The following is a 22463-nucleotide window of genomic DNA, read 5'->3' as shown; positions in this document are numbered from 1 at the left end:
AAAACGTAAAAAGAATTGTTTCCCGATCACAAGTAGAGACATGAGCTCTCAAACGAAGTCCCATAAAATCGTCTGTGACGTCATCAACAACTTCATGCGTTGATATGACGTCACATTGCCACAAGCCGTATCCCAGTGGGGAAAATGGAACAGTTGACATGAACTAACTAGCCAATCAAGATGAAACAAAAACTATAATGTTCAGTGAGAAGTACTGAATATAATTTCACCAATATCCGTTTGGGTAGGGGCAGTGGGTTAGCCTAGTGGTTAAAGCATTCGACCGTAACGCCGATAACCCGGGTTCGATTCCCCACATGGGTACATTGTTTGAAGACTATTTCTGGTGTTCCCCGCCGTGATATTGCTAGAATATTGGTAAAAGCGGCGTAAAACCATACTTACTTACTCTCATTTGGGTAATTTCATCGTCTTTGCAAACATATGCCCTGATAATGCAGGGCTTTGGCATTACACTGAACAAGCAGTTCTTGCAATCTATTTAGGTTTATCTGATGATGGTTTAATCCTCCTTCGGGTTTCAATTCCCGATATACTACGGATGAGACACAGTACAGATTGTCGCGGCAATGACAGCATCCAACAAGTTTTCATGTTACACTTGAGATAAATTATTTGAAAATCTAATTCACGTCTTGAACGAAGATATACATTTAGGTCTATATCTAATTTGTTGAGCACAGCCCCTGATGGGCACATGATATATAATGAAGACAAACACACACGTCCGTTTTCAAGAACCTATGACCAGCACCACTATCACAATCTGAATTAGAAACAGCGGGAAGACGTCAGAAAATACTCCCTGCGGGCTATATCAATTTTATAAAACGAAATAACTGACAGAACCTATCAAGCTGTTAGAATGAGGTCAAGAAGTCAAGTAAGGTCAGCTTTTCAAATCATTAAAACTTATCTACGTTACATTTTACTATGGCGTGCCACAAAACAAGTGAGTGAGTGAGTATGATTTTACGCCGCTATTAGCAATATTCCAGTAATATCACGGCGGGGGACACAAGAAATGGGCTTCCCACGTTGTACACATGTGGGGAATCGAACCGTTTTTTTGCGCGACGAGCGAACGCTTTAACCACTAGACTACCTCACCGCCCCCACAAAACAAGTACTTGTACTCGTAAAAACTAAATTGTGCCTGAAAATTCGTGAAACGTTTGATAATATCTGGCACAAATATTACATTGTTGCAAGGTGTTATGCCTAAGAAGATCAGAATCATAGTTTTAGTTACAAATAATCTGTTTTCGCAGCTGATAATGAAATAATATTTTATCTCGATACAAAAATCCCGGCCCCCGATTACCAAATGGTCGGTCCCTAAAAATCCTAAGAAACCATGATTATAATTAGGCCGAATCTGGGATTTGAACCAAGGATCGGTGGATCCTGGAAAGGCTAAGGGACGTAACTCTGCAGAGCGGAAGCGGCGCCGAAGACGCTAAAACATAATGTGTCACTCTTGACTAGAACAACAACAGATGTAATTAGAATGATAACTTTCAAACCATTGCCATAATGTAAGAATATATTATGGGAACTGAAACATTTGTTCACAAAACACATTCACATGTAATATGTTCAAACCTTGTTTTTATTACGTGTGATATATCAAATACATATATGCAGTAAAGGCAAAATACTGATATAAATAATATATATTACAGTGTGTTCTGTGTAAACTTGACCTTAATTAAACCGTTTTTATTAAACTTACAGGTAAGCAATATACCATCGATGGCCTGTTTGCAATATAAACCACACATCTTCTGCCATCTCATGTTTCAGATATTGGAGAAATGAATTTATGAATCAGATCTATTGATATCCAAATGGCAAAGGGTTCCTCATTAACGCATATCATCTGTGACGGGTCAAAGTTTGCTCGTTAACGCTTGGATATGTTCATCTGGCAATACACCAATTTCAGCGAAATTGCAATTGCATTGAATATGCAACAGATTGAGTACAGTTCTTCCTGCATATGATCAACACGCACATTCACACAAAAGACTGTTATTATCGATATATTATTAGTTATGACACAGCTCACATAATTATGTCATATGTAAATATTGAACTCATAATGCAGTATGCTGACCACCCACAAGAGTGACCCCTTACGGACAAAAACCTCCTTATCTAACTTGAAAGCAAATCACAACATTTATTTTTTCTTCAGCCTACCTTTTCATGAATGCTGACACGTGTACTGAACTGAAGACAAAAGCTTATGTCAAACCTACCTGAAGTACTATCAAATCTGCGGAGTTTTTCATAGCGATATTCTTTCCAACTCCCGCTATTCGTTGATTTCCAAGACATCGAAAGCAATGGTATTTATCCGCTCAGAAGCACGGACGCTCCATATCCCTCCGGAGTGGAGAAGTTAAGGAACCATTATACCAGCTGGAATCTCAGGAAAGCGAGATTAGGAGTAACAGCACTACTCTCGTCGGCACGCTCATCCTGCTGGCTTGGAACACTTGTAAAGTTTGCAACCTCCAATATCCTCGCACTGCTATCGATATTCCTTATCCCTGAAGCAATGCACACAAATTGGCAATATGTCAACTACCCACAGCTGTGATGCTGGGGGTTAGATCGTGTTGATTCTCAAATTTACGGTCAGAGCTTATCTGCAGTTGTGTCCTCTACAGCTGTTTAGAAACGGATCGTTTGAATTGTGTCGCCGTTCTGGAGCAGACGACATTCCACTGCGCATGCGCTCTACTTTCAACCTCCTGTTGCTGTTTGCAAATTGAAGGTAAGGCGCAGGGCAATCTCGTCAACAAATCCTTCTGTTAGCATGCAGGTGATAGTATGCGAGCATGACCGATCCCGTCTAGTTGTGTGTGTTATAGACAAGCGTGAAATATTAGGCACATATGGTTAGTTATTTAGAATGGCTGAGGACTTAGAGTATTTGCCATAATAATCGATATATGGCCATAACTTAAGGAGAGCAGCGGTTCAGCTGTCCGGTTTCTTAAAGACGAGGTTGTCTGCGGAACCGCCAGAACTATGCAATGGAAAACACGTCACTATTTGACGTAGAAATCGGAGCAGTGGTATACTATTACCTGATCGAAAGTTGAACCAGGCTTTGACTATTTGAAGTGAACAAGTAACATGAAGGAAGAACTGGACATCTCTCAGACAATTATCCCGGAGACTGACCAATCAATGATTAGATCAATACGTTAATCGCCAACACGCTTCGATTTGTTTAGGGTTTAAGATGGGGAATGGTTGCAGATGTTCCGCAACACAACCGCAATCGCCACCATCACCAACATTACCGTATCACGCATCTCAGGAAAGTGCACACCTCCAGATAGTGCAAAGACCCGCTGATTACGGGTTCGAAAACCCATGTGATATTTGGTGACAACGTCTGGTCTTCGTCACTTTCGGTTTTCCACATCTTCAATAACCGCTGTCCTGTAGCTGAAATCGACTTAAAATTACCCGCACTCAGTGCACCAGCTCCCGTCCTGTTATCAATAAATCCAAATGACAAATACAGTCGTTCCAAACAGGAACATGTGGTGGTCTGACATATTCAGCCTAACGCACGTTGTTTTTTACAGACGTGGCCTAGTTTTACAAAATGTATTTATTGATTGGTATTCTCAATTTTTGAAACAATAACAATTGAACGGAAGTAATAGTTTGCTTTTAACGTACTACGACCGCGTAAACAAAGCATAACTTCCTGTAAAGCATAACCTCCGTATTCGTAGAAACTCGATAGTATGTACGCGTCTTGTTAACATACTACGTTTCATGATAGTTATTCTTACGTGTCTAAAGTACAAGGGTTCTCGTTAAACATTTATGAAAGAGAAATATTTTAATTACGGATCTATCCGCCACAATATTGCTGATGTTGCGGAATTCAATATTTCTTCACTTACTCGTTAAAGTACGTTAAAAGTGAGATTCAAGTTCTAAAAGATATCCTCAGGACTGAAGATATTAGTCGTTTTGGTCGTACAATGTCAACTAGGATATTTACTTATCTCAAGTCTTGTTTGTTCAAACTGGTGGAACATAGTTCATGATACAGCTGTGTCAACATACGTGCACTTAAGTAAATGTTATTATTTTCCTATTTGCATAACGAGTTGACAGAATATTGTCTCGTAAATGAGCTAAATTTCAACGTCGTATCGGTATAATTTCAGCCATTTAGTCCGGTCCCAAGAGATAAGGCTGTCAACAGATCAATAGACGGGAGCTATGAAAGTAGTCTATACATAATGAGTCTACCAGTAGACATATAGGAGAGAGCTATGAAAGTAGTCTCTACATAATGAGTCAACCAGTAGACATATAGGAGAGAGTTATGAAAGTAGTCTCTACATAATGAGTCAACCAGTAGACATATAGGAGAGAGCTATGAAAGTAGTCTATACATAATGAGTCTACCAGTAGACATATAGGAGAGAGCTATGAAAGTAGACTCTACATAATGAATCTACCAGTAGACATATAGGAGAGAGCTATGAAAGTAGTCTCTACATAATGAGTCTACCAGTAGACATATAGGAGAGAGCTATGACAGTAGACTCTACAGAATGAGTCTACCAGTAGACATATAGGAGAGAGCTATGACAGTAGACTCTACATAATGAGTCTACCAGTAGACATATAGGAGAGAGCTATGAAAGTAGACTCTACATAATGAGTCTACCAGTAGACATATAGGAGAGAGCTATGAAAGTAGACTCTACATAATGAGTCTACCAGTAGACATATAGGAGAGAGCTATGAAAGTAGTCTCTACATAATGAGTCTACCAGTAGACATATAGGAGAGAGCTATGAAAGTAGACTGACGATACGGGATGATTTCAACATAAGTTATCAGTATCTTGGTAACTGTTATTTAAAAATATCAATATAAACTACCAATATTATATTTCTCTTTCGTGATTATTCATAAATGAAGTATGTTTAAAATCTACCGTTCAAAAAGTATTTATTATTATTATTATCATTATTATTTATAGTTTAAAATTGCGTATTGAAAATATGTACATATCATTAGGCGCCATGCTTATTTGCTCTATTATTATTTACAGATTAAAATAAAAAATGCAGCAAAGAGGGTTTTGGTGATCCTGGCACAGTCAGGCTGGTTAGGCTCATCATCAGCTCTTGGCCCTTGCCCCCTCTACACGCAGCCCAGACAGCCCAGAAGAAATGCCTTGTCGAACCCACCCAGAACTTTTCCGAGAATTTGACGACTGTAGCTTTCTGCATCACCCAGATTGTCAGAAGGGCTGTATTCCTGGCAGCAAACCCGGGTACTCTACCAATGTCAGTCATCGTATTGGGAGGTACGAAACCTAATGCACCGAGAACAATGGGCAGTCGGACAACTTGGCAATTGTGATACAAGCGTGACATTTCGAAAGCGATCGCGAGGTCCGCATATTGACCACGTTTTTCCTGAATCTTATCAATCACATTCGTATCTGAGACTTATACGGGTCTATTCCAAAGAATTTTGAATCTATCATTTTCCATGACGCCCTCTACATATTCTGGGTCGTACCATGGGTGGACCTCTGTGTCAAAACTACAAATTTGGCGAAGACGGTAATAAAATGATCGAGCCACTCCACCATGACGCTTAAGATACTGTGTTTGTGTCAAAGCTTGGCATCCACTGACAATGTGTTGGACAGTCTTATTAAATTCATTGCATATTTTACATTTCATATTTAAAGTTTGATGCAAAATCACACATTAGCGGTTTCGAGTGGAAAGTGACTGGTCCTGAGCAGCAAAACGAAAACCTCCTGTTTCACTTTTCAGGCCAGACGACTTCATCCAAGCGAAGGCCTCTGCAGGATGGCATATTGACTCGATGCAGTGGTCGTTCTGATAACCTCTCCTTGGCAAACTGAGTCTGGGCCGATTTGATATGGCACTTCGCTTGGTTGACACTCATTTCTGTACCGTCCAGCAGTACAGAACCATCAACAAAATCAACATGTTCTTTGACCCGTTTAAGGAACTGTGGAATGCCTTGCCTTCGTTATGAATGAGTCTTGACATGCTCAACAAGAGTGAGTGAGTGAGTGAGTATGGTTTTACGCCGCTTTTAGCAATATTCCAGCAATATCACGGCGGGGGACACCAGAAATGGGCTTCACACATTGTACCCATGCTCAACAAGAGGATAATCAGACAAATAAATGTGTGCAAAAGTGCACATTACAATTCTATCATGAAGAACCTCCACATTTATCAAATCACGCGCTCCCAATATAATTGGTACTTATAAGCGATTGATGGGAAAGTGAGTTTAATTTGATTTCTGTTCAAAAGAGGTGTACATATAATTCATGCGCATTGTAGAGAATTATATTGTATCAGTTCCATCTGGGCTACATGAAATGAAACAACAGATGTTAGAGATTCCGACATAACAGACTGAGTATATAAGCAGTAAGGGAATCTGCACTTTATATAAGTACATGAGGTAAGCGGGGCGTTATAACGAGGTCAGCCCGACCCCAGACGGTACTTGTTAACATCAAGTTACTTATGTTTCCGTGATTTACAGAATCAATCACAAGTTGTTCTGTTCTGGTACGACTACAGACGGAACTTGTTAGCACTTGATACTTCAGAAAACCATGAAAGAATATCAACCCTTTTGTTGTCAATTGTGACAAACAGCTGATCGATAATGAAAACACTGACTTTGAACTGCATTATTTAATGAGCTAATAATAGACACTGATATTTGGTTCTTTTGAAGCAAAGAAGAAGTCTTTTTGATTGTGTGATAGTAGCTTTCTTTGGCGGTCAAGCTGTGCGGGAGCCGCGGAGTCCTCGATAATCCACTGTTTACATTGGCGTGACAGAGTGTTACATATGTCAACTGAATGCACTTTGTGTTACCTAATGTTCCGTTAAATACATTACCCTACTAACAATGTAAGAATGATTAAATTCACATCTGCATTGCCACGAGCAGCGTGTCTAACACGTGCGGAGTAACATTGAGGGTATGTAATGTTTCACATCACACAATTGTTCCTTGGCCAACATAACTGTGACCTTGACTCACGACGGGCATCATCCCTGTCACTTTACCGTGACCATGACCCATGTTCTGTGGGGAAAGGCATGACATGCGAACACCTGGCATCATCTCTGTCACTTTACCGTGACCATGACCCATGTTCTGTGGGGAAAGGCATGACATGCGAACACCTGGCATCATCTCTGTCACTTTACCGTGACCATGACCCATGTTCTGTGGGGAAAGGCATGACATGCGAACACCTGGCATCATCCCTGTCACTTTACCGTGACCATGACCCATGTTCTGTGGGGAAAGGCATGACATGCGAACACCTGGCATCATCTCTGTCACTTTACCGTGACCATGACCCATGTTCTGTCGGGAAAGGCATGACATGCGAACACCTGGCATCATCTCTGTCACTTTACCGTGACCATGACCCATGTTCTGTGGGGAAAGGCATGACATGCGAACACCTGGCATCATCTCTGTCACTTTACCGTGACCATGACCCATGTTCTGTGGGGAAAGGCATGACATGCGAACACCTGGCATCATCACTGTCACTTTACCGTGACCATGACCCATGTTCTGTGGGGAAAGGCATGACATGCGAACACCTGGCATCATATCTGTCACTTTACCGTGACCATGACCCATGTTCTGTGGGGAAAGGCATGACATGCGAACACCTGGCATCATCTCTGTCACTTTACCGTGACCATGACCCATGTTCTGTGGGGAAAGGCATGACATGCGAACACCTGGCATCATCTCTGTCACTTTACCGTGACCATGACCCATGTTCTGTCGGGAAAGGCATGACATGCGAACACCTGGCATCATCTCTGTCACTTTACCGTGACCATGACCCATGTTCTGTGGGGAAAGGCATGACATGCGAACACCTGGCATCATCTCTGTCACTTTACCGTGACCATGACCCATGTTCTGTGGGGAAAGGCATGACATGCGAACACCTGGCATCATATCTGTCACTTTACCGTGACCATGACCCATGTTCTGTGGGGAAAGGCATGACATGCGAACACCTGGCATCATCTCTGTCACTTTACCGTGACCATGACCCATGTTCTGTCGGGAAAGGCATGACATGCGAACACCTGGCATCATCCCTGTCACTTTACCGTGACCATGACCCATGTTCTGTGGGGAAAGGCATGACATGCGAACACCTGGCATCATATCTGTCACTTTACCGTGACCATGACCCATGTTCTGTGGGGAAAGGCATGACATGCGAACACCTGGCATCATCTCTGTCACTTTACCGTGACCATGACCCATGTTCTGTCGGGAAAGGCATGACATGCGAACACCTGGCATCATCTCTGTCACTTTACCGTGACCATGACCCATGTTCTGTGGGGAAAGGCATGACATGCGAACACCTGGCATCATCTCTGTCACTTTACCGTGACCATGACCCATGTTCTGTGGGGAAAGGCATGACATGCGAACACCTGGCATCATCCCTGTCACTTTACCGTGACCATGACCCATGTTCTGTCGGGAAAGGCATGACATGCGAACACCTGGCATCATCCCTGTCACTTTACCGTGACCATGACCCATGTTCTGTGGGGAAAGGCATGACATGCGAACACCTGGCATCATATCTGTCACTTTACCGTGACCATGACCCATGTTCTGTGGGGAAAGGCATGACATGCGAACACCTGGCATCATCTCTGTCACTTTACCGTGACCATGACCCATGTTCTGTCGGGAAAGGCATGACATGCGAACACCTGGCATCATCCCTGTCACTTTACCGTGACCATGACCCATGTTCTGTGGGGAAAGGCATGACATGCGAACACCTGGCATCATCTCTGTCACTTTACCGTGACCATGACCCATGTTCTGTGGGGAAAGGCATGACATGCGAACACCTGGCATCATCCCTGTCACTTTACCGTGACCATGACCCATGTTCTGTCGGGAAAGGCATGACATGCGAACACCTGGCATCATCCCTGTCACTTTACCGTGACCATGACAGATGTTCTGTGGGGAAAGGCATGACATGCGAACACCTGGCATCATCTCTGTCACTTTACCGTGACCATGACCCATGTTCTGTCGGGAAAGGCATGACATGCGAACACCTGGCATCATCTCTGTCCCTTTCACATTTCAAACTTTTCTGAAACTACTTGACATATACCATTTTTGCAATATATTGAAATGCCTAACTGATTTCAACATATCCATTTGTGACAGGCGCTGTTGAAGTTGATGCGAAATGTACCTCATAAATATTTAAATAGAATGTACGCTCAAAACTGTTAATATAAAAATATTATTTATTAATGATATCTTTATTAATGCATGAATACCAACAGCTGTTACACTCAACAGCTGTTTGATGAATGCTTGGATACCTTCAGCTGTACAAAACGGCATGGAAAAGTAGACTTGGAATGCAAAAAAGATAATGCATATGCAGAAATTAACACAATAACACAAACTGACCATCTGCTACCATTGGCCGCATCAACGAAGAGAACACAGTAAACACTGTCGATATACACATGTGCTGTTTGTGTTAAAACTTGTATGTTATGATTAATATATTCCTTCAATTGAGGATGCAAATATGTTATATGCCGAAGTATTGTCAGCATAACTACAGCTATATCTAGATTATGCGGTGGTACCAATTACGCCGCTTTCTGAGGATTCGGTGGTTACACTTTCCCCGGTGTGGCTCGTGTGGCTCGTGACAAACACTGGTTTGTCGAGCCGAGGCTCGATTAGTTACAGTGTCTGTGCCATAGCTTGAATATTGGTAAAGATCTACATAACGATTACCTGAGTTTAAATACTCGGGTTTATTTTATTGTTCTTTAAAATAATTTCGAAACGGCATAGGTGTTAAAATGAAATTTGTTTGTAGCTTCTATGAACATTTCCCCGTTCATACTGTCCCGACAGAGAAACATGATGTACTGGCTTCATCAAGATACAGAATGTCAGATGTTCATTGTTTAAAAAAATTTATACACAGATTTGTTTCAACAATGTGAGAGGAGGTTGTTTCGCGTGTGTATGGTTGTTTGTACGGTCACCGGTTTTGTTGTGCTAGCCCACTGAGATACCATGCCGCAGTTTACTATGATACCACTAAGACGCAGTATTCTGACTCTGAGCCGACTGGTCCTTGTTTTATCCCCTTAATGCCGAACGCCAAACAGGGTAGCAGCCCGTATTATCTTTCAACTGCTTTCGGAATGACACGACCAGGTGATCAAATCTACCGACATTCCGCTGTAAATGTTTAGACTATGAAATGTGTTATATTTTAAAAACGCATTTATTTCTATAATTCACATATTCAACGATAATTGCTCAATAAACCATACTTGTAACTAAAATGTCAAAATACCCTCTCATCCTTGAGTCTGAAGCTCCCGTTTTAATATCGTACATAACAAAGAATGGTCGTCCACTTCAATTCCTGAATTTCCATATATGGAGTGACCACCACAGATTGGCAAGAGTCGAATGACTTCCTGTCTGAGAATATTTCCCAAAGTTAGATTGCTCTCTATAGGTTTGGATTGTGGTGCTTAGTGTAAGATGTCCGCCTGCACTAAAACTGGAAAACATTGACGTCTTTTTGTCTCAGAATGAAGCAATTACTAGTGTTGGATTGTTGAGACAGTTAAAGGAGGTCAGCATCGTTAGCCCAGAGAAAATGGGAAATAACTGTTGTTTTTCTCACAAAAATAGTGAATACGTAAACGATCAAGCGATCTCTAAATATACAATGCTCCAGTACCATTCCCAATTGCCTCGTTCGTGTTAGTCTTCCACATCTGCCCTGCATTCATATAAACCCACTGAGCCCCGCTGCCGAGGTCCGAAATCATACAGTTCGGACATCAATCATAGGAAGCCAGTCAAACTTAATGACCTGTTTCAGCAAGCTGCCATCATTCGCACCACGTTGGTTATCGAGTACTGAAAACACCAGCAACTGAACAAGTATACCAGGGTAATTACAGCAGGCGAAGAACATGTGTACGTAAGCCGTGCGTTAAACCATGTTATGTGTAACAAAAGCAAACTTATCTTGTTGCTTCTTTGTATTCCTGTTTTTTCTAACCCCAGCCACAATATATCGCTGCCTGGTCTATGGCGAAGTGTTTTTTATGTGTCGCTGTCTGGTCTAAGGTGTAGTGGGTTTTTTGTTTTTTTATGTAACGCTGTCTGGTCTAAGGTGTAGTGGGGTTTTTATGTATCGCTGTCTGGTCTATGGTGTAGTGTTTTTTTATGTATCGCTGCCTGGTCTATGGTGTAGTGGTTTTTATGCATCGCTGCCTGGTCTAAGGTGTAGTATTTTTTATGTATCGCTGTCTGGTCTATGGTGTAGTGTTTTTTTGTGTTTTTATGTATCGCTGTCTGGTCTAAGGTGTACTGGGTTTTATGTATCGCTGTCTGGTCTTTGGTGAAGTCTTTTTATGTATGGCTGTCTGGTTTATAGTGTAGTGTTTTTTTATGTATCGCTATTTTTGCGAACTGTTTATTGTTGCAAAGTTATGGCTATGTATGTTAACGTTCGAGAGTGAATAATATGCGGTTTATCTCACCATTGTTAGTAGATGCAAAAAATTATAACATTAGCATATATGCCAGCATCCGCCATTCACACGACAACAACATGAACGTACATTTACATAGTTCAATGTTTTTTTTGTCCAACCATCTACTCCTCGGCAGGGAGTGGGTTACATTTTACATAAATGGTTGTATGAGTGCGATAATTAATTCTCAAAGACAATAACAGCACTCGCGACACATAGAAACCTCTCATAATATTTACTGACGATCTAAATGTCAAAGGCTTGTAAAGGTTACTTGAAACTAGACTGTTTCTAATGCCAACACTGTAGGTATTCATATAGTTAATAGACATGTAAGGTACACGATACAATCATTATGATTTATACTTACACTTAGGTTTTGTTGAACGAGCATATTACCTTCTTCAATATCGATGTAAATATGTCTTTTGAAATCTCATTTTCATTGACATGTCAATAAAGAATTTAGTACAATTCCGAAGCCAGGGATATAATACCCACTAATGTTTGATTATTTAGATGTGATGTATTCTATAGATGATATTCATAGTTTCTTGCTAAATACCATGTTTATAGTATCGAGGGAATGAGAAACAAATTGTGAACATTGTACAAGAAAATACTATATGAACATTGTATTAATCATAATTATATTATATAATAATATATCATTCAAGAATTTGCCCCAATCTAGTGTTTGATAACGTCACTAGTGACGTCACTGATTCATTCAGTGGTGAATTATGATATCACCTTTCCCCGATGTCATTTCATCGTCGTTCAGCAGAGATAGAAGATTTAATTCATTGATGGATAACATATTTCAGATAAAGGCTTTGAATACCATAGCTATAAGTATTATATACAGCATAATATATTCCACGACACACGTATACTTCTTAACTTTCCATACACCAACACTCAAACTGTAGTGTGTGTACGTATTCAGGTCGAACATCTGATTCCAGTTCTGGTTCTCAAACGAGTTTTAACGAGCATATTACCTTCTTCAATATTGATGTAAATATGTCTCTTGAAATCTCATTTTCATTGATATGTCAATAAAGAATTTAGTACAATTCCGAAGCCAAGGATATAATATCCACTGTTGTTTGATTATTTAGATGTGATGTATTCTATAGATGATATTAACAGTTTCTTGCCAAATACCATGTTTATAGTATCAAGGGAATGAGAAACAAATTGTGAACATTGTACAAGAAAATACTATATGAACATTGTATTAATCATAGTTATATCATATCATAATATATCATTCAAGAATTTGCCCCCATCCTGTGTGATGTTCATGCACCATATGACGTCTTCTAGTGTTTGATAACGTCACTAGTGACGTCATTGATTTATTCAGTGGTGAATTATGATATCACCTTTCCCCGATGTCATTTCATCGTCGTTCAGCAGAGATAGAAGATTTAATTCATTTATGGATAACATATATCAGATAAAGGCTTTGAATACCATAGCTATAAGTATTATAAACAGCATAATATATTCCATGACACACGTATTCTTCTTAACTTTCCATACACCAACACTCAAACTGTAGTGTGTGTACGTATTCAGGTCGAACATCTGATTCCAGTTCTGGTTCTCAAACGAGTTTTAAATCATTTAATTTTGTTGACCGTTTGACGTTTTCCTTTCGTTGGACATTAGCGTCAGGAAACAAATCATCATGTCATTGAAGCTGTCGAAAAGATAACCCTATCAATCTATTAATGATGCAAAAGAATTGTACATGACATGTTACAAGCATATTTCGTTTAAGGCACGTTTATAACAAGGTGGAGTTTATAATTAGTTGTGACAGATGCACGCTTTGGAAGAGGAATTCAATAGAGACGTGATTAGAGTAATTCACAGAGGAGTTGAGGAGTGCTAATTTGATCGATGTAGTCTCGGTTAGCGAAGGAAAATAGGATAATAATACGCTTTTCACACCAGAAATACATTTATTATCGAACGCATTTGAGGATGCCAAGACTTATAAACTCAACTGCTATGCCCAGTTTTAGTGGAGGCGAAAAGGACATGATTCAGAAAAAGGCCATCTCTTTCCGAGTTCAAAAACTCCAAAATCAGGTTGATTACTGGGCACAGTATGTCATGCTTATTATTACAGCCTACTCTATGGATATTCGGATGGTTAACCAATGTATTCTTGTCCATTGTGTATTGTCGTGTGTCGGCGAGGTGTAATGACGTTCACATGTTCAACTACGGGTGTGTCTGATCCAGACTCGATTACCTACGTGAATTCGTCACAGCTGTTATATAGTTGAGGCGTTAAACATTCCTTCTAGCTTTACTTTCGAAATATACTTGTTTACACGAATCTGCGGGCAAAAGTGTCTTGTAATCTACAGCATTCTATTTGTAATTTGTCATACAGAGTTCCACCTCTTTAGCTTTCAGGATCCGCTAATTATTGGTTTGAATTTGAGATATGTCATGATTGTGATCCCCCACCTGTCGACACAACGACCGTGCTCCTAGATGCAAAGTGCTAAACTTCTCTGGGCAGTATCGGTTTGGCAACCCACTACAGTGGCATATACTACAGTGCAATTACAACCAGATTCACGCACTCAGAACGTAAATGTTTACTTAAAGATGTTTCAATATGGTTTATCAAAGTAATATTACACAAAACATATTAATATCATTTGACATGCATATGTATGCAATACCTGAAAACGAACTCTTTAAGTCTCTCGGAAATAGACTAACTGATGTATCATTAGTCATTCCACCTTTGACAAAGGCATATTACGTTTTTGATAAATGATTCTAAAATCAAAATAAGAAATTAACTGAAAAACATCACCATTTAAATGCATCTTCAGGAATATCGTTGATCTGATATCGTTCAATTATGGTCAAATAACGCCACTGATTTACCCACCTAAGTTTGATATTACCTGTAAAAGAGACCAGTAAAACCGCCTCATCTATTTCATATCTAGATCTATGCATAGGGATTCAGAGTGACGAACAACTGTATGACAAGAGAGATGACATCAAATTTGAAATAGTCAACTTTCCCTTCACCTAAACACTATTATTACAACAGCTCCAGCCTTTGGTGTCTACATTTCACATTTTCTTAGCATGATCTTTCTATGAAAATGTCAAACAGCGTCATACGACTCTTGCTCAAAAGTTGCTTGATCACGGTTACAACATTCAAGACCTCAGCAAAGCTTTCAAGAGGTATTATGGTAGACATGTGGAGTACATTTCCAAATTTGACGCATCAGTGACAAAAATGATGCCCTATGCAATTCCCTATTTTGACTTGTACCATGTGTTCCGGTGAACCATTGACGTACCTTTGTGTGTATTTGTGACAGGTGTCAGATGTGGGGCATGATACGCTCATCGTTTCGCAAACCCCTGCTACAATCACTATTTCATACTGTTTCATAAACATATGCTTATGATATAGTCGGAATATTCCAATGGACTATGATTATGATTATGGAAATGTTTTGGGTGGTTTTATTTGCGAGATATTTCAACGGATTGTAGCGATGTGTTGCTAATCCTATCAAAAGTAAGCTGCAAATAGTTCGAAACTTATGTCAGTGAGTGACACACATTAAATTCTGTGTCAAATTTTGAGGGAAAAAAACGTTTCTTTGATCAGATGACTTGTAAAACATCACTAATTATCGAAGGCAGATTAGTACTCCATCCGATATCCATGAAAAACACGATTTAACGACAATCCGGTATAATGGAACACCAGGTGTAACATGTATATACCTATTTATGCGTGATAAACATATTCATAGCCATGTAATATAGCTCTTCATAGCTTTACAAACCTTATGGTATCGTCCGTTTTACAGCAGCGCGTCTGAGAGGATAAATACCTCGCGTTAATTTCATGTAGATAAGATGTCAAAGGGTTTTAAACAAAATCATGCATTATTTTAGCCTCGCACATCTTCAAAGAAATATTCCCGCCCAAGGATTCGTTGTCAGGGCCATGGAAAGAGGGTTCATTATGTGCAAGAGACACTAAACATGGCTGAGCTACGAGCAATAACCTAATTAATGCGCGGCAGTGGTGTTTACGTCATGGACCCTCAAAGGTCAAGGACAGCGCAAACGTGGTACTGTGTATAAGTTTTCAGTCAAATTAGCTATTCGCCTCGGGCAAATCCGCGAGTTTTGAAAAAAAAACTTCTTCACGTGGAGGAAGACCAAAAGAGCAAACACTTGAGCTATGACGGTCATCGATGGCACCATTTACATCCCCTCTTCCTCTAATGTCCTTGTGCAAGCCAGCTCGTGGTTATACTCGGGTTGGTTGGGACACAGCAACTATTACTTTACTTTACTCAATCTCAATACAACATTCTGTTAATCCTCGTTCGTGTGTTTCCTTCTTTCTCTTACAGGGCGGTCGGGTAGCCTAGTGGTTAAAGCGTTCGCTCGTCACGCCGAAGACCCGGGTTCGACTCCCGACATGGGTACAATGTGTGAAGCCCATTTCTGGTGTCCCCCGCCGTGATATTGCTGGAATATTGCTAAAAGCGGCGTAAAACAATACTCACTCACTCTTTCTCTTACATATCACTTGCACTTTTTTTTCTTCCCATTTATGTCCTAACATCGCAATGTCACGGGGAAAAAATTATCACATGTTGCGTAAGCACTATTCAATCACTCACTCACTCAGTCCTCATCCTTATTTGGTTTCGTTCAGTCGTTTGCTCTGCGTTTTTTCTCCTTCTCTTAAGTATCAGCTGTGTGTAATTATCTCCTATATTCAGTTCTCGTCTTCTCTCCATCTGTTCGTGCTACGCTTTACGTCACTGACCAAAATAATATGGGAATATCTTGAAGCGAACGGTCTTGTTAATGAAACTATCCTTTCCAAGTAACCCAAATCCACATGGCCTTTAAATGAAACCGGCTCTTTTCAATATCAATGCACGATGACATTTCCCAAAGACAAATTCTAGACAGGCTATCAACAGATAATCTGCTCTGGAAACAGTGTTGCCATCAAGATTATACCGTATTAGCCTGTAGCATATGCATTTGGTAACTACCGATGTTCACCACAGACAGCTGTGTGGGGGTGGGCGGTTCTCATGCTTTCACTGTATAGGCCAGCATGTTGATTTCATTACACAACTTGTCAATTCCATAATACACTGGAAATGACAAAAAGGGGCTCTTTCTCAAATTAGGATGTACCGAGATGGGCACTCAACTGTTATCTAAAACAGATGCATGAGACAAATAGTGATTGACATGTTCAAGACAAGGTTAAAAGTAATTCATTTAAAGAAAAAAAAATCAGCATTAAGTGCAAATGTTCCAAACGTGGACTTTCCCAATAAGAATTATGTTAAAATACGATCTGTAAAACAAAGTCAGCTATCCCAAATTTTGCACCTGTGAAAGAAAACATTTTCGTTATACCGTGTTATATTTCTTTTGTGTTTCACATTTGCCTATAAACATGACAAAAAAAATGGATTGTGAAATAAAAAAATCTTTGACACCCGCATGACATTGGTGATGAGCAGACACATATCTGCCATATTAGAAGAACCATGCACTGTGTTATTTCCCCGACAATATATAGCTTGAGACTTCTAACGACACAATGTGCAGAGGTGTAATGACACCACACGAGAAGCTGCTTCCAGAGGTGGCTCGTCCTCTGGCTCGCTAACATCGGATGCAAAAGAGTAGGGATTTGTAAGAAGGCATTTTGTGGTCTTTCAATTAAAACGTTTCAATTTATACTGTTGCGTTTTAGTAAATATCGTATATGTTTTGGCCCATTATGCATATAAACGATTACTTTTTGGTAACACACAAATAGACCAACCAGTTCATATTCTGGTGTGCGATAAGTGAGACAATAGAGTTTCAGTAAATGGTTCCAGACATACAATACAAACAGTTTGGGAGTCGACTGTACAATTCCGATTGAGTGTCATGAGCAAACGTCCAGGAATCACTACCAGATAGTGATGATACCAGATATTCATGAAATTTGGGCTGTCCTCCCCCATCGGTGGCAAGTCAACTGCTCGCCTGAAAAAACACGGGTACATTTGGTACAAGTCAAAATAGGGAATTGCATCGGATATCATTTTGGTCACTGATGCATCAAATTTGAAAATGTCCTCCACGTGTAAGAAATTTTGAAAGATTAACCGAGGTCTTGAATTTTGTAATTTCTGAACAATAGTCGTATCACGCTCTTTGGTATTTTCGAAGGAGTATTTTACCTCAAAAGTTGTGATATGTAAACATCGAAGGCTGGAGCTGCTGGAATATTGCTCGAGATAAAGGGATAGTTGATTATTGTAAATGTGTGGTCATCTTGTCATACAGTCTTGTTGAGAGTTTTTTGTTCATGCATAGACCTAGATATGAAACAGGTGAGGCGTTTTCACTTGTCTCTTTTAGTTCTAGTTCAGGTGGGTAAATCAGTGGTAGGGGATTGGCTATTTGACCATTATTGAACGATAACATATACCTGAAGCTTAAGTTAAATTCCCTTGTTTTTATTTTTCCAATCCGAGCATAAATTCCGAGTAGACATATTTAAGGACATCCAACCTATTATTTACCAGTATTTTCGGGAGCAAATCATATTTCTCAAAAGGAAACCAGGCCCCCAGAAATGTGTAAGTGAGCATTCTTTTATCAATATTTGTCGTTTTTGTTTGATGCTTAACATGTCACCATTGCGATGGAAGTTAATGCTATATTATCTCCGTTATTGTCTGTTCCACCACTGAAGGTCACTTCATGCAGGGGCATCCTGCACAGCAGAATCGACTTATTTCACTGCTGTTTCTGCCTCGAGACGGATGCAAGTAACCGCCACAGGACTTCCAGATCAAGCATTGCGTGATGCTGCATTGGCTGACATGTTTGTGTGCCATACCGACGGATGTCCTAAGAAGGGGGTTTAGTATTGGTGCCTGCATATCCAAGGGTTTAAATGTTAAGCGAAAGTAACTGAGTGTGAATAAGTATCGAATCTCTTTACTGAGTTAGACCGCCTCCGTGGTTTAGTGGTAGAGCGTCCGCCCGCAGAGCGGAAGGTCCGGGGTTCGATCCCCGGCCGCGTCATACCAAAAGACGTTAAAAGATGGTACTTGTTGTTACCCTGTCTGGCGCTCGGCATTAAGGGGTTCAAACAAGGACTGGTCGGCTCGGAGTCAGTATACTGTGCCTGAGTGGGGTATTCATGTTAAACTGCGGCATGGTATCTCAGTGGGCTAGCACTATAAATCGGCATCAGTCCGGACTAGTACAAGCAGCCACACACACAAACACAAACACACACAAACACACACACACACACACACACACACACACACACACACACACACACACACACACACACACACACACATGTACGTCGCTATATAATCTTGGACGCGACGTTAAACCCCATTTCACCTCACCTCACCTTTACTGAGTTAGAATTAGAATACAGCTGATGAAACATATTCAACGTTGTTGTGGCTTAACGCGGCATCAAGATACAGGTTTGAAATGGTTTGAAATATGATTGCCAATTTGAAATCTGGATTACTAATATTTACATTACAGTGAAACCATCTGAAACCATATCTGATTACTATCAGAACGGTAACCCTGCACGCGTTCTGAGTTAAACATTTCCGTCGCATCAGAAACATTTTAGCTTCAAATTATTTTACTATTTCCCATTTTGGCGACTGAGATATCGGAAAGCTACCCCGTGTTAGTCTCAGCCAGTTTCACCCCGTACTATAGGGATAATAGTTTGTAATTAGCGATCACTGAACCATGAAGTATGTTTATGTAAGCACCAGATACAATGTCAAGACACCGCGCTGATTCTGTGTGGAGACGAAGGCCATATTAATGAGAAGCGGGGTTTTCTTTATATTATTCTGTTCAAACAAATTTAACCTCGTTCATATTTCACGGCAGGCCTGGAGAAGAATCTAGGTCAGTTGGGTCGGAATGTTAATTTGGAAGATTGATACGACAATCATCGCGAAGAATTGGGTCAACAATCATCTCCGTACTCCCCGAAGAAATGCACTACACTAATTTGTCAAAAAAACGTTTCCCGCTCCTTCAATGATGTTATAGCAGTCACATGGCCACGAGGACAGCAAGATGTCATCATATAGATCTATAGGTGGTTAGGGAACTTCATGTGCTTGGCTCATGGAGGATCGAGTTTCGCTCCGAGGCATAATGGCGCCAAGCAACAGATTGTTCCATCCGCTAATGCTGAACGAGCTGCTCGTTGACAATCCTCCTGTCGTGTGTTCCGGCGAAACCGTCCTTGTCTTAAAGGACTGGTGGAATTCAGCTTGGCTGCGATATATCATGGCGTCTAACAAGACCAACAAACCTTGCTATCCACTGCGGGTGATCAGAAAACTTGGAAATGGGATCGTTGTGAAGACGTGAAGTTTTATAAGGTCAACTTTGTGCCGTTAATGCCCACCTTCTTGGTTATGTGTCTTTGGTAATATGCAAGTAGATTAGGTAAGGTTTTACGGTTATATTCTTGTCTGACTCACAGTCCCTGAACCAGCCCTTACTGTACTGTTACAGCTCTAAGTGAAGCATTTCAATTTAAATCTAGTTTTAATCAAAACTATATTGACCGAAGTTTCTTTTTAAACAAATTGTGTTGATCTAACATTGCCAGTGTTTCAAACTGTTCTGGTTACATGAAGAATCGTCCACATAGAGTGGTGGTTTAAACAGCTGCCATATAACTTATTTTTTCTTTAACATTATCATAAGAAGTATTAATCATCGGTAATGCATGTTTTACCGTGTATTCCGTGGACTGGAGATTATTCTTAAAGAAACGTAACATTTAGATGCATTGCACCAGGATTAGCCAGAATCTCAATGACTATAAGTGTGAAAAAGTATTTTCATCGATAACCACGGCTAAGAATCATGACACAGTCGTGCCTTGTGTGTGATGTCATTAGGTTCGGGAAGCCTTATAGGACACATACACATGATGATGTTTCCGGGACTCCTTACACTGATATGGTTCATCATAGTCCGCAGTATTGCAACATGATACATAGCTCGGTAAGAGAGATTTTTAAAGATTTATTTTACAGTGGCTCGAAATCTTTACACCAAATTACTTTTGACATTTTGTCAAAGTGAGCAAATTGATATAATTCTACCTATAAAAACACGCTATATCATAGGACTAATTAAATTTCAGAAGAGAATCTTAAAGAACTGTCTTCATCCCCTACGCGAAACAAACAAAACCTGAGTTATGATATCTTGGTGAATAGTATTATAAAGTTATCAAAAACTCAATATTAGTTCCTAATAATCCTCAAGAAGACGTTTCTCAGAAATCATGTTTTCAGAGCACTCAAAGGTTTTAATATTCTCAAGGGCAAAAACTCGTTTTTCTTCTTTCTGATCGAGGTGCCACCTGTTACTATAGAGACACAGTTGGCTGAGGGCGGTTCCTGAAAACACTAGTTCGCACAACATTTCTGTTCATGAACTAACTGTAACAAGAAAATCAATGTCTTAACTGCCAAGTTCTTGCTTTTTTAAGTTTGATCTGCTCCTATGAAGACGCTTTAATCTTTCGTGTCACAATGTACGAGTGAAATTTCGAAACTCGTTCGCAGATTCTTCGCGATGATCGATACTGGATCCGATGATGGCTCTTCGCTTTGGATTAAATTGTGCTCGCTTTGTTTAATTACATTTGCTTTGGGCGATCTTAATATTTAACACCTGCAAAAACAAAAGAAAACAGTTGCTGGTATCTGTGGCTGGAGACATTTTACGTCCAGGGTTATTAACGTACTGAACAAATGATCAACAAAGCAGCTTTTATTAAACTCAAAGACAGCGAAGTGCTAATTAAGTAAGACAGGGCATACGTTACACGAATATACCCTATAACTGAAATACCTGCACTAGAAAATTATCATGATTATATAAAAGCTTTTACACACACACAAAAACAAAAAGTTGCACCGACGTGATGCCCGGAAACACAGATACGGTGCTAGCCCACCAAGGGTCACAACCAGCTGCGTCAAGGGATTATACATGTATAGGGGAACGTCTTTAATACAGACGGTAACATTTCAATTGAAACCGCCCGGATTACTAAATTCAGGATTTAATGGTCATGATTCCGGATTAATGCCACATTTTACGCATGTATGCGTTCCCAGCAGAGACATCTGGAAGATTGTGTTTCCGGATTAATGGCGTCCGAATTAACGAGGTTTCACTGTATATGACAAATTCAAGAAGAAAAAATACACTGAAAACATGAACTAATCCTTGATCGGCAAACTAATTCGAGTTAAGGCATCTGACAACATACATATGCAGTTAGACAATAAACACAATTTTTTACCCTATTTCTCTTAACATTAAATATATGTTAAAAGCAAATGCTCGTAAAAACAGCCGTCAAATGTTGCGCATGATAAATAGTATCCCTTTCGAAAGCAGCATGCAGACAGACAAGCAATATACTGCAGTGCTGGGTCATCAAACACGTCACCAGGGAGACATTTGGTGTTCATCCAAATGCACCGAAAGATATGTGTCGGTAAGACGTATGGCCAAAACAACACCATCCATAGATGACCTCGTGACATCTTGACCACAGCATAACAGGCATGTATGGCCAATACAACATTATCAACACTTGACCTCGTGACATCTTGA

At 40.2% G+C, this 22463-nt stretch overlaps 1 protein-coding gene across 2 annotated transcripts in view; it reads right to left on the bottom strand.

Annotated features, from left to right (window-relative positions):
- Nucleotides 1–22463, bottom strand: part of LOC124138947 (short transient receptor potential channel 3-like) — a 224263-nt gene that overhangs the window by 115377 nt on the left and 86423 nt on the right. The window contains exon 1 of one of the 2 annotated variants that reach the window (XM_046505869.2): nt 2286–2735. The exons of the other annotated variant lie outside the window; for it this stretch is intronic. Coding sequence (XP_046361825.2) covers nt 2286–2364 — 79 coding nt within the window. The 5' untranslated portion in view covers nt 2365–2735. Of the gene's footprint in view, nt 1–2285; nt 2736–22463 lie in introns of those variants that run through there. 2 annotated transcript variants of the gene reach the window in all.

This window comes from Haliotis rufescens, unplaced genomic scaffold (assembly GCF_023055435.1).
Source record: "Haliotis rufescens isolate VD_foot unplaced genomic scaffold, xgHalRufe1.0.p SCAF_19, whole genome shotgun sequence".
In the NCBI taxonomy this organism is placed as follows: Eukaryota; Metazoa; Mollusca; class Gastropoda; order Lepetellida; family Haliotidae; genus Haliotis; species Haliotis rufescens.
Note: the sequence above shows the minus strand (reverse complement) of the source record. Positions and strands in the feature narration are given on the sequence as shown.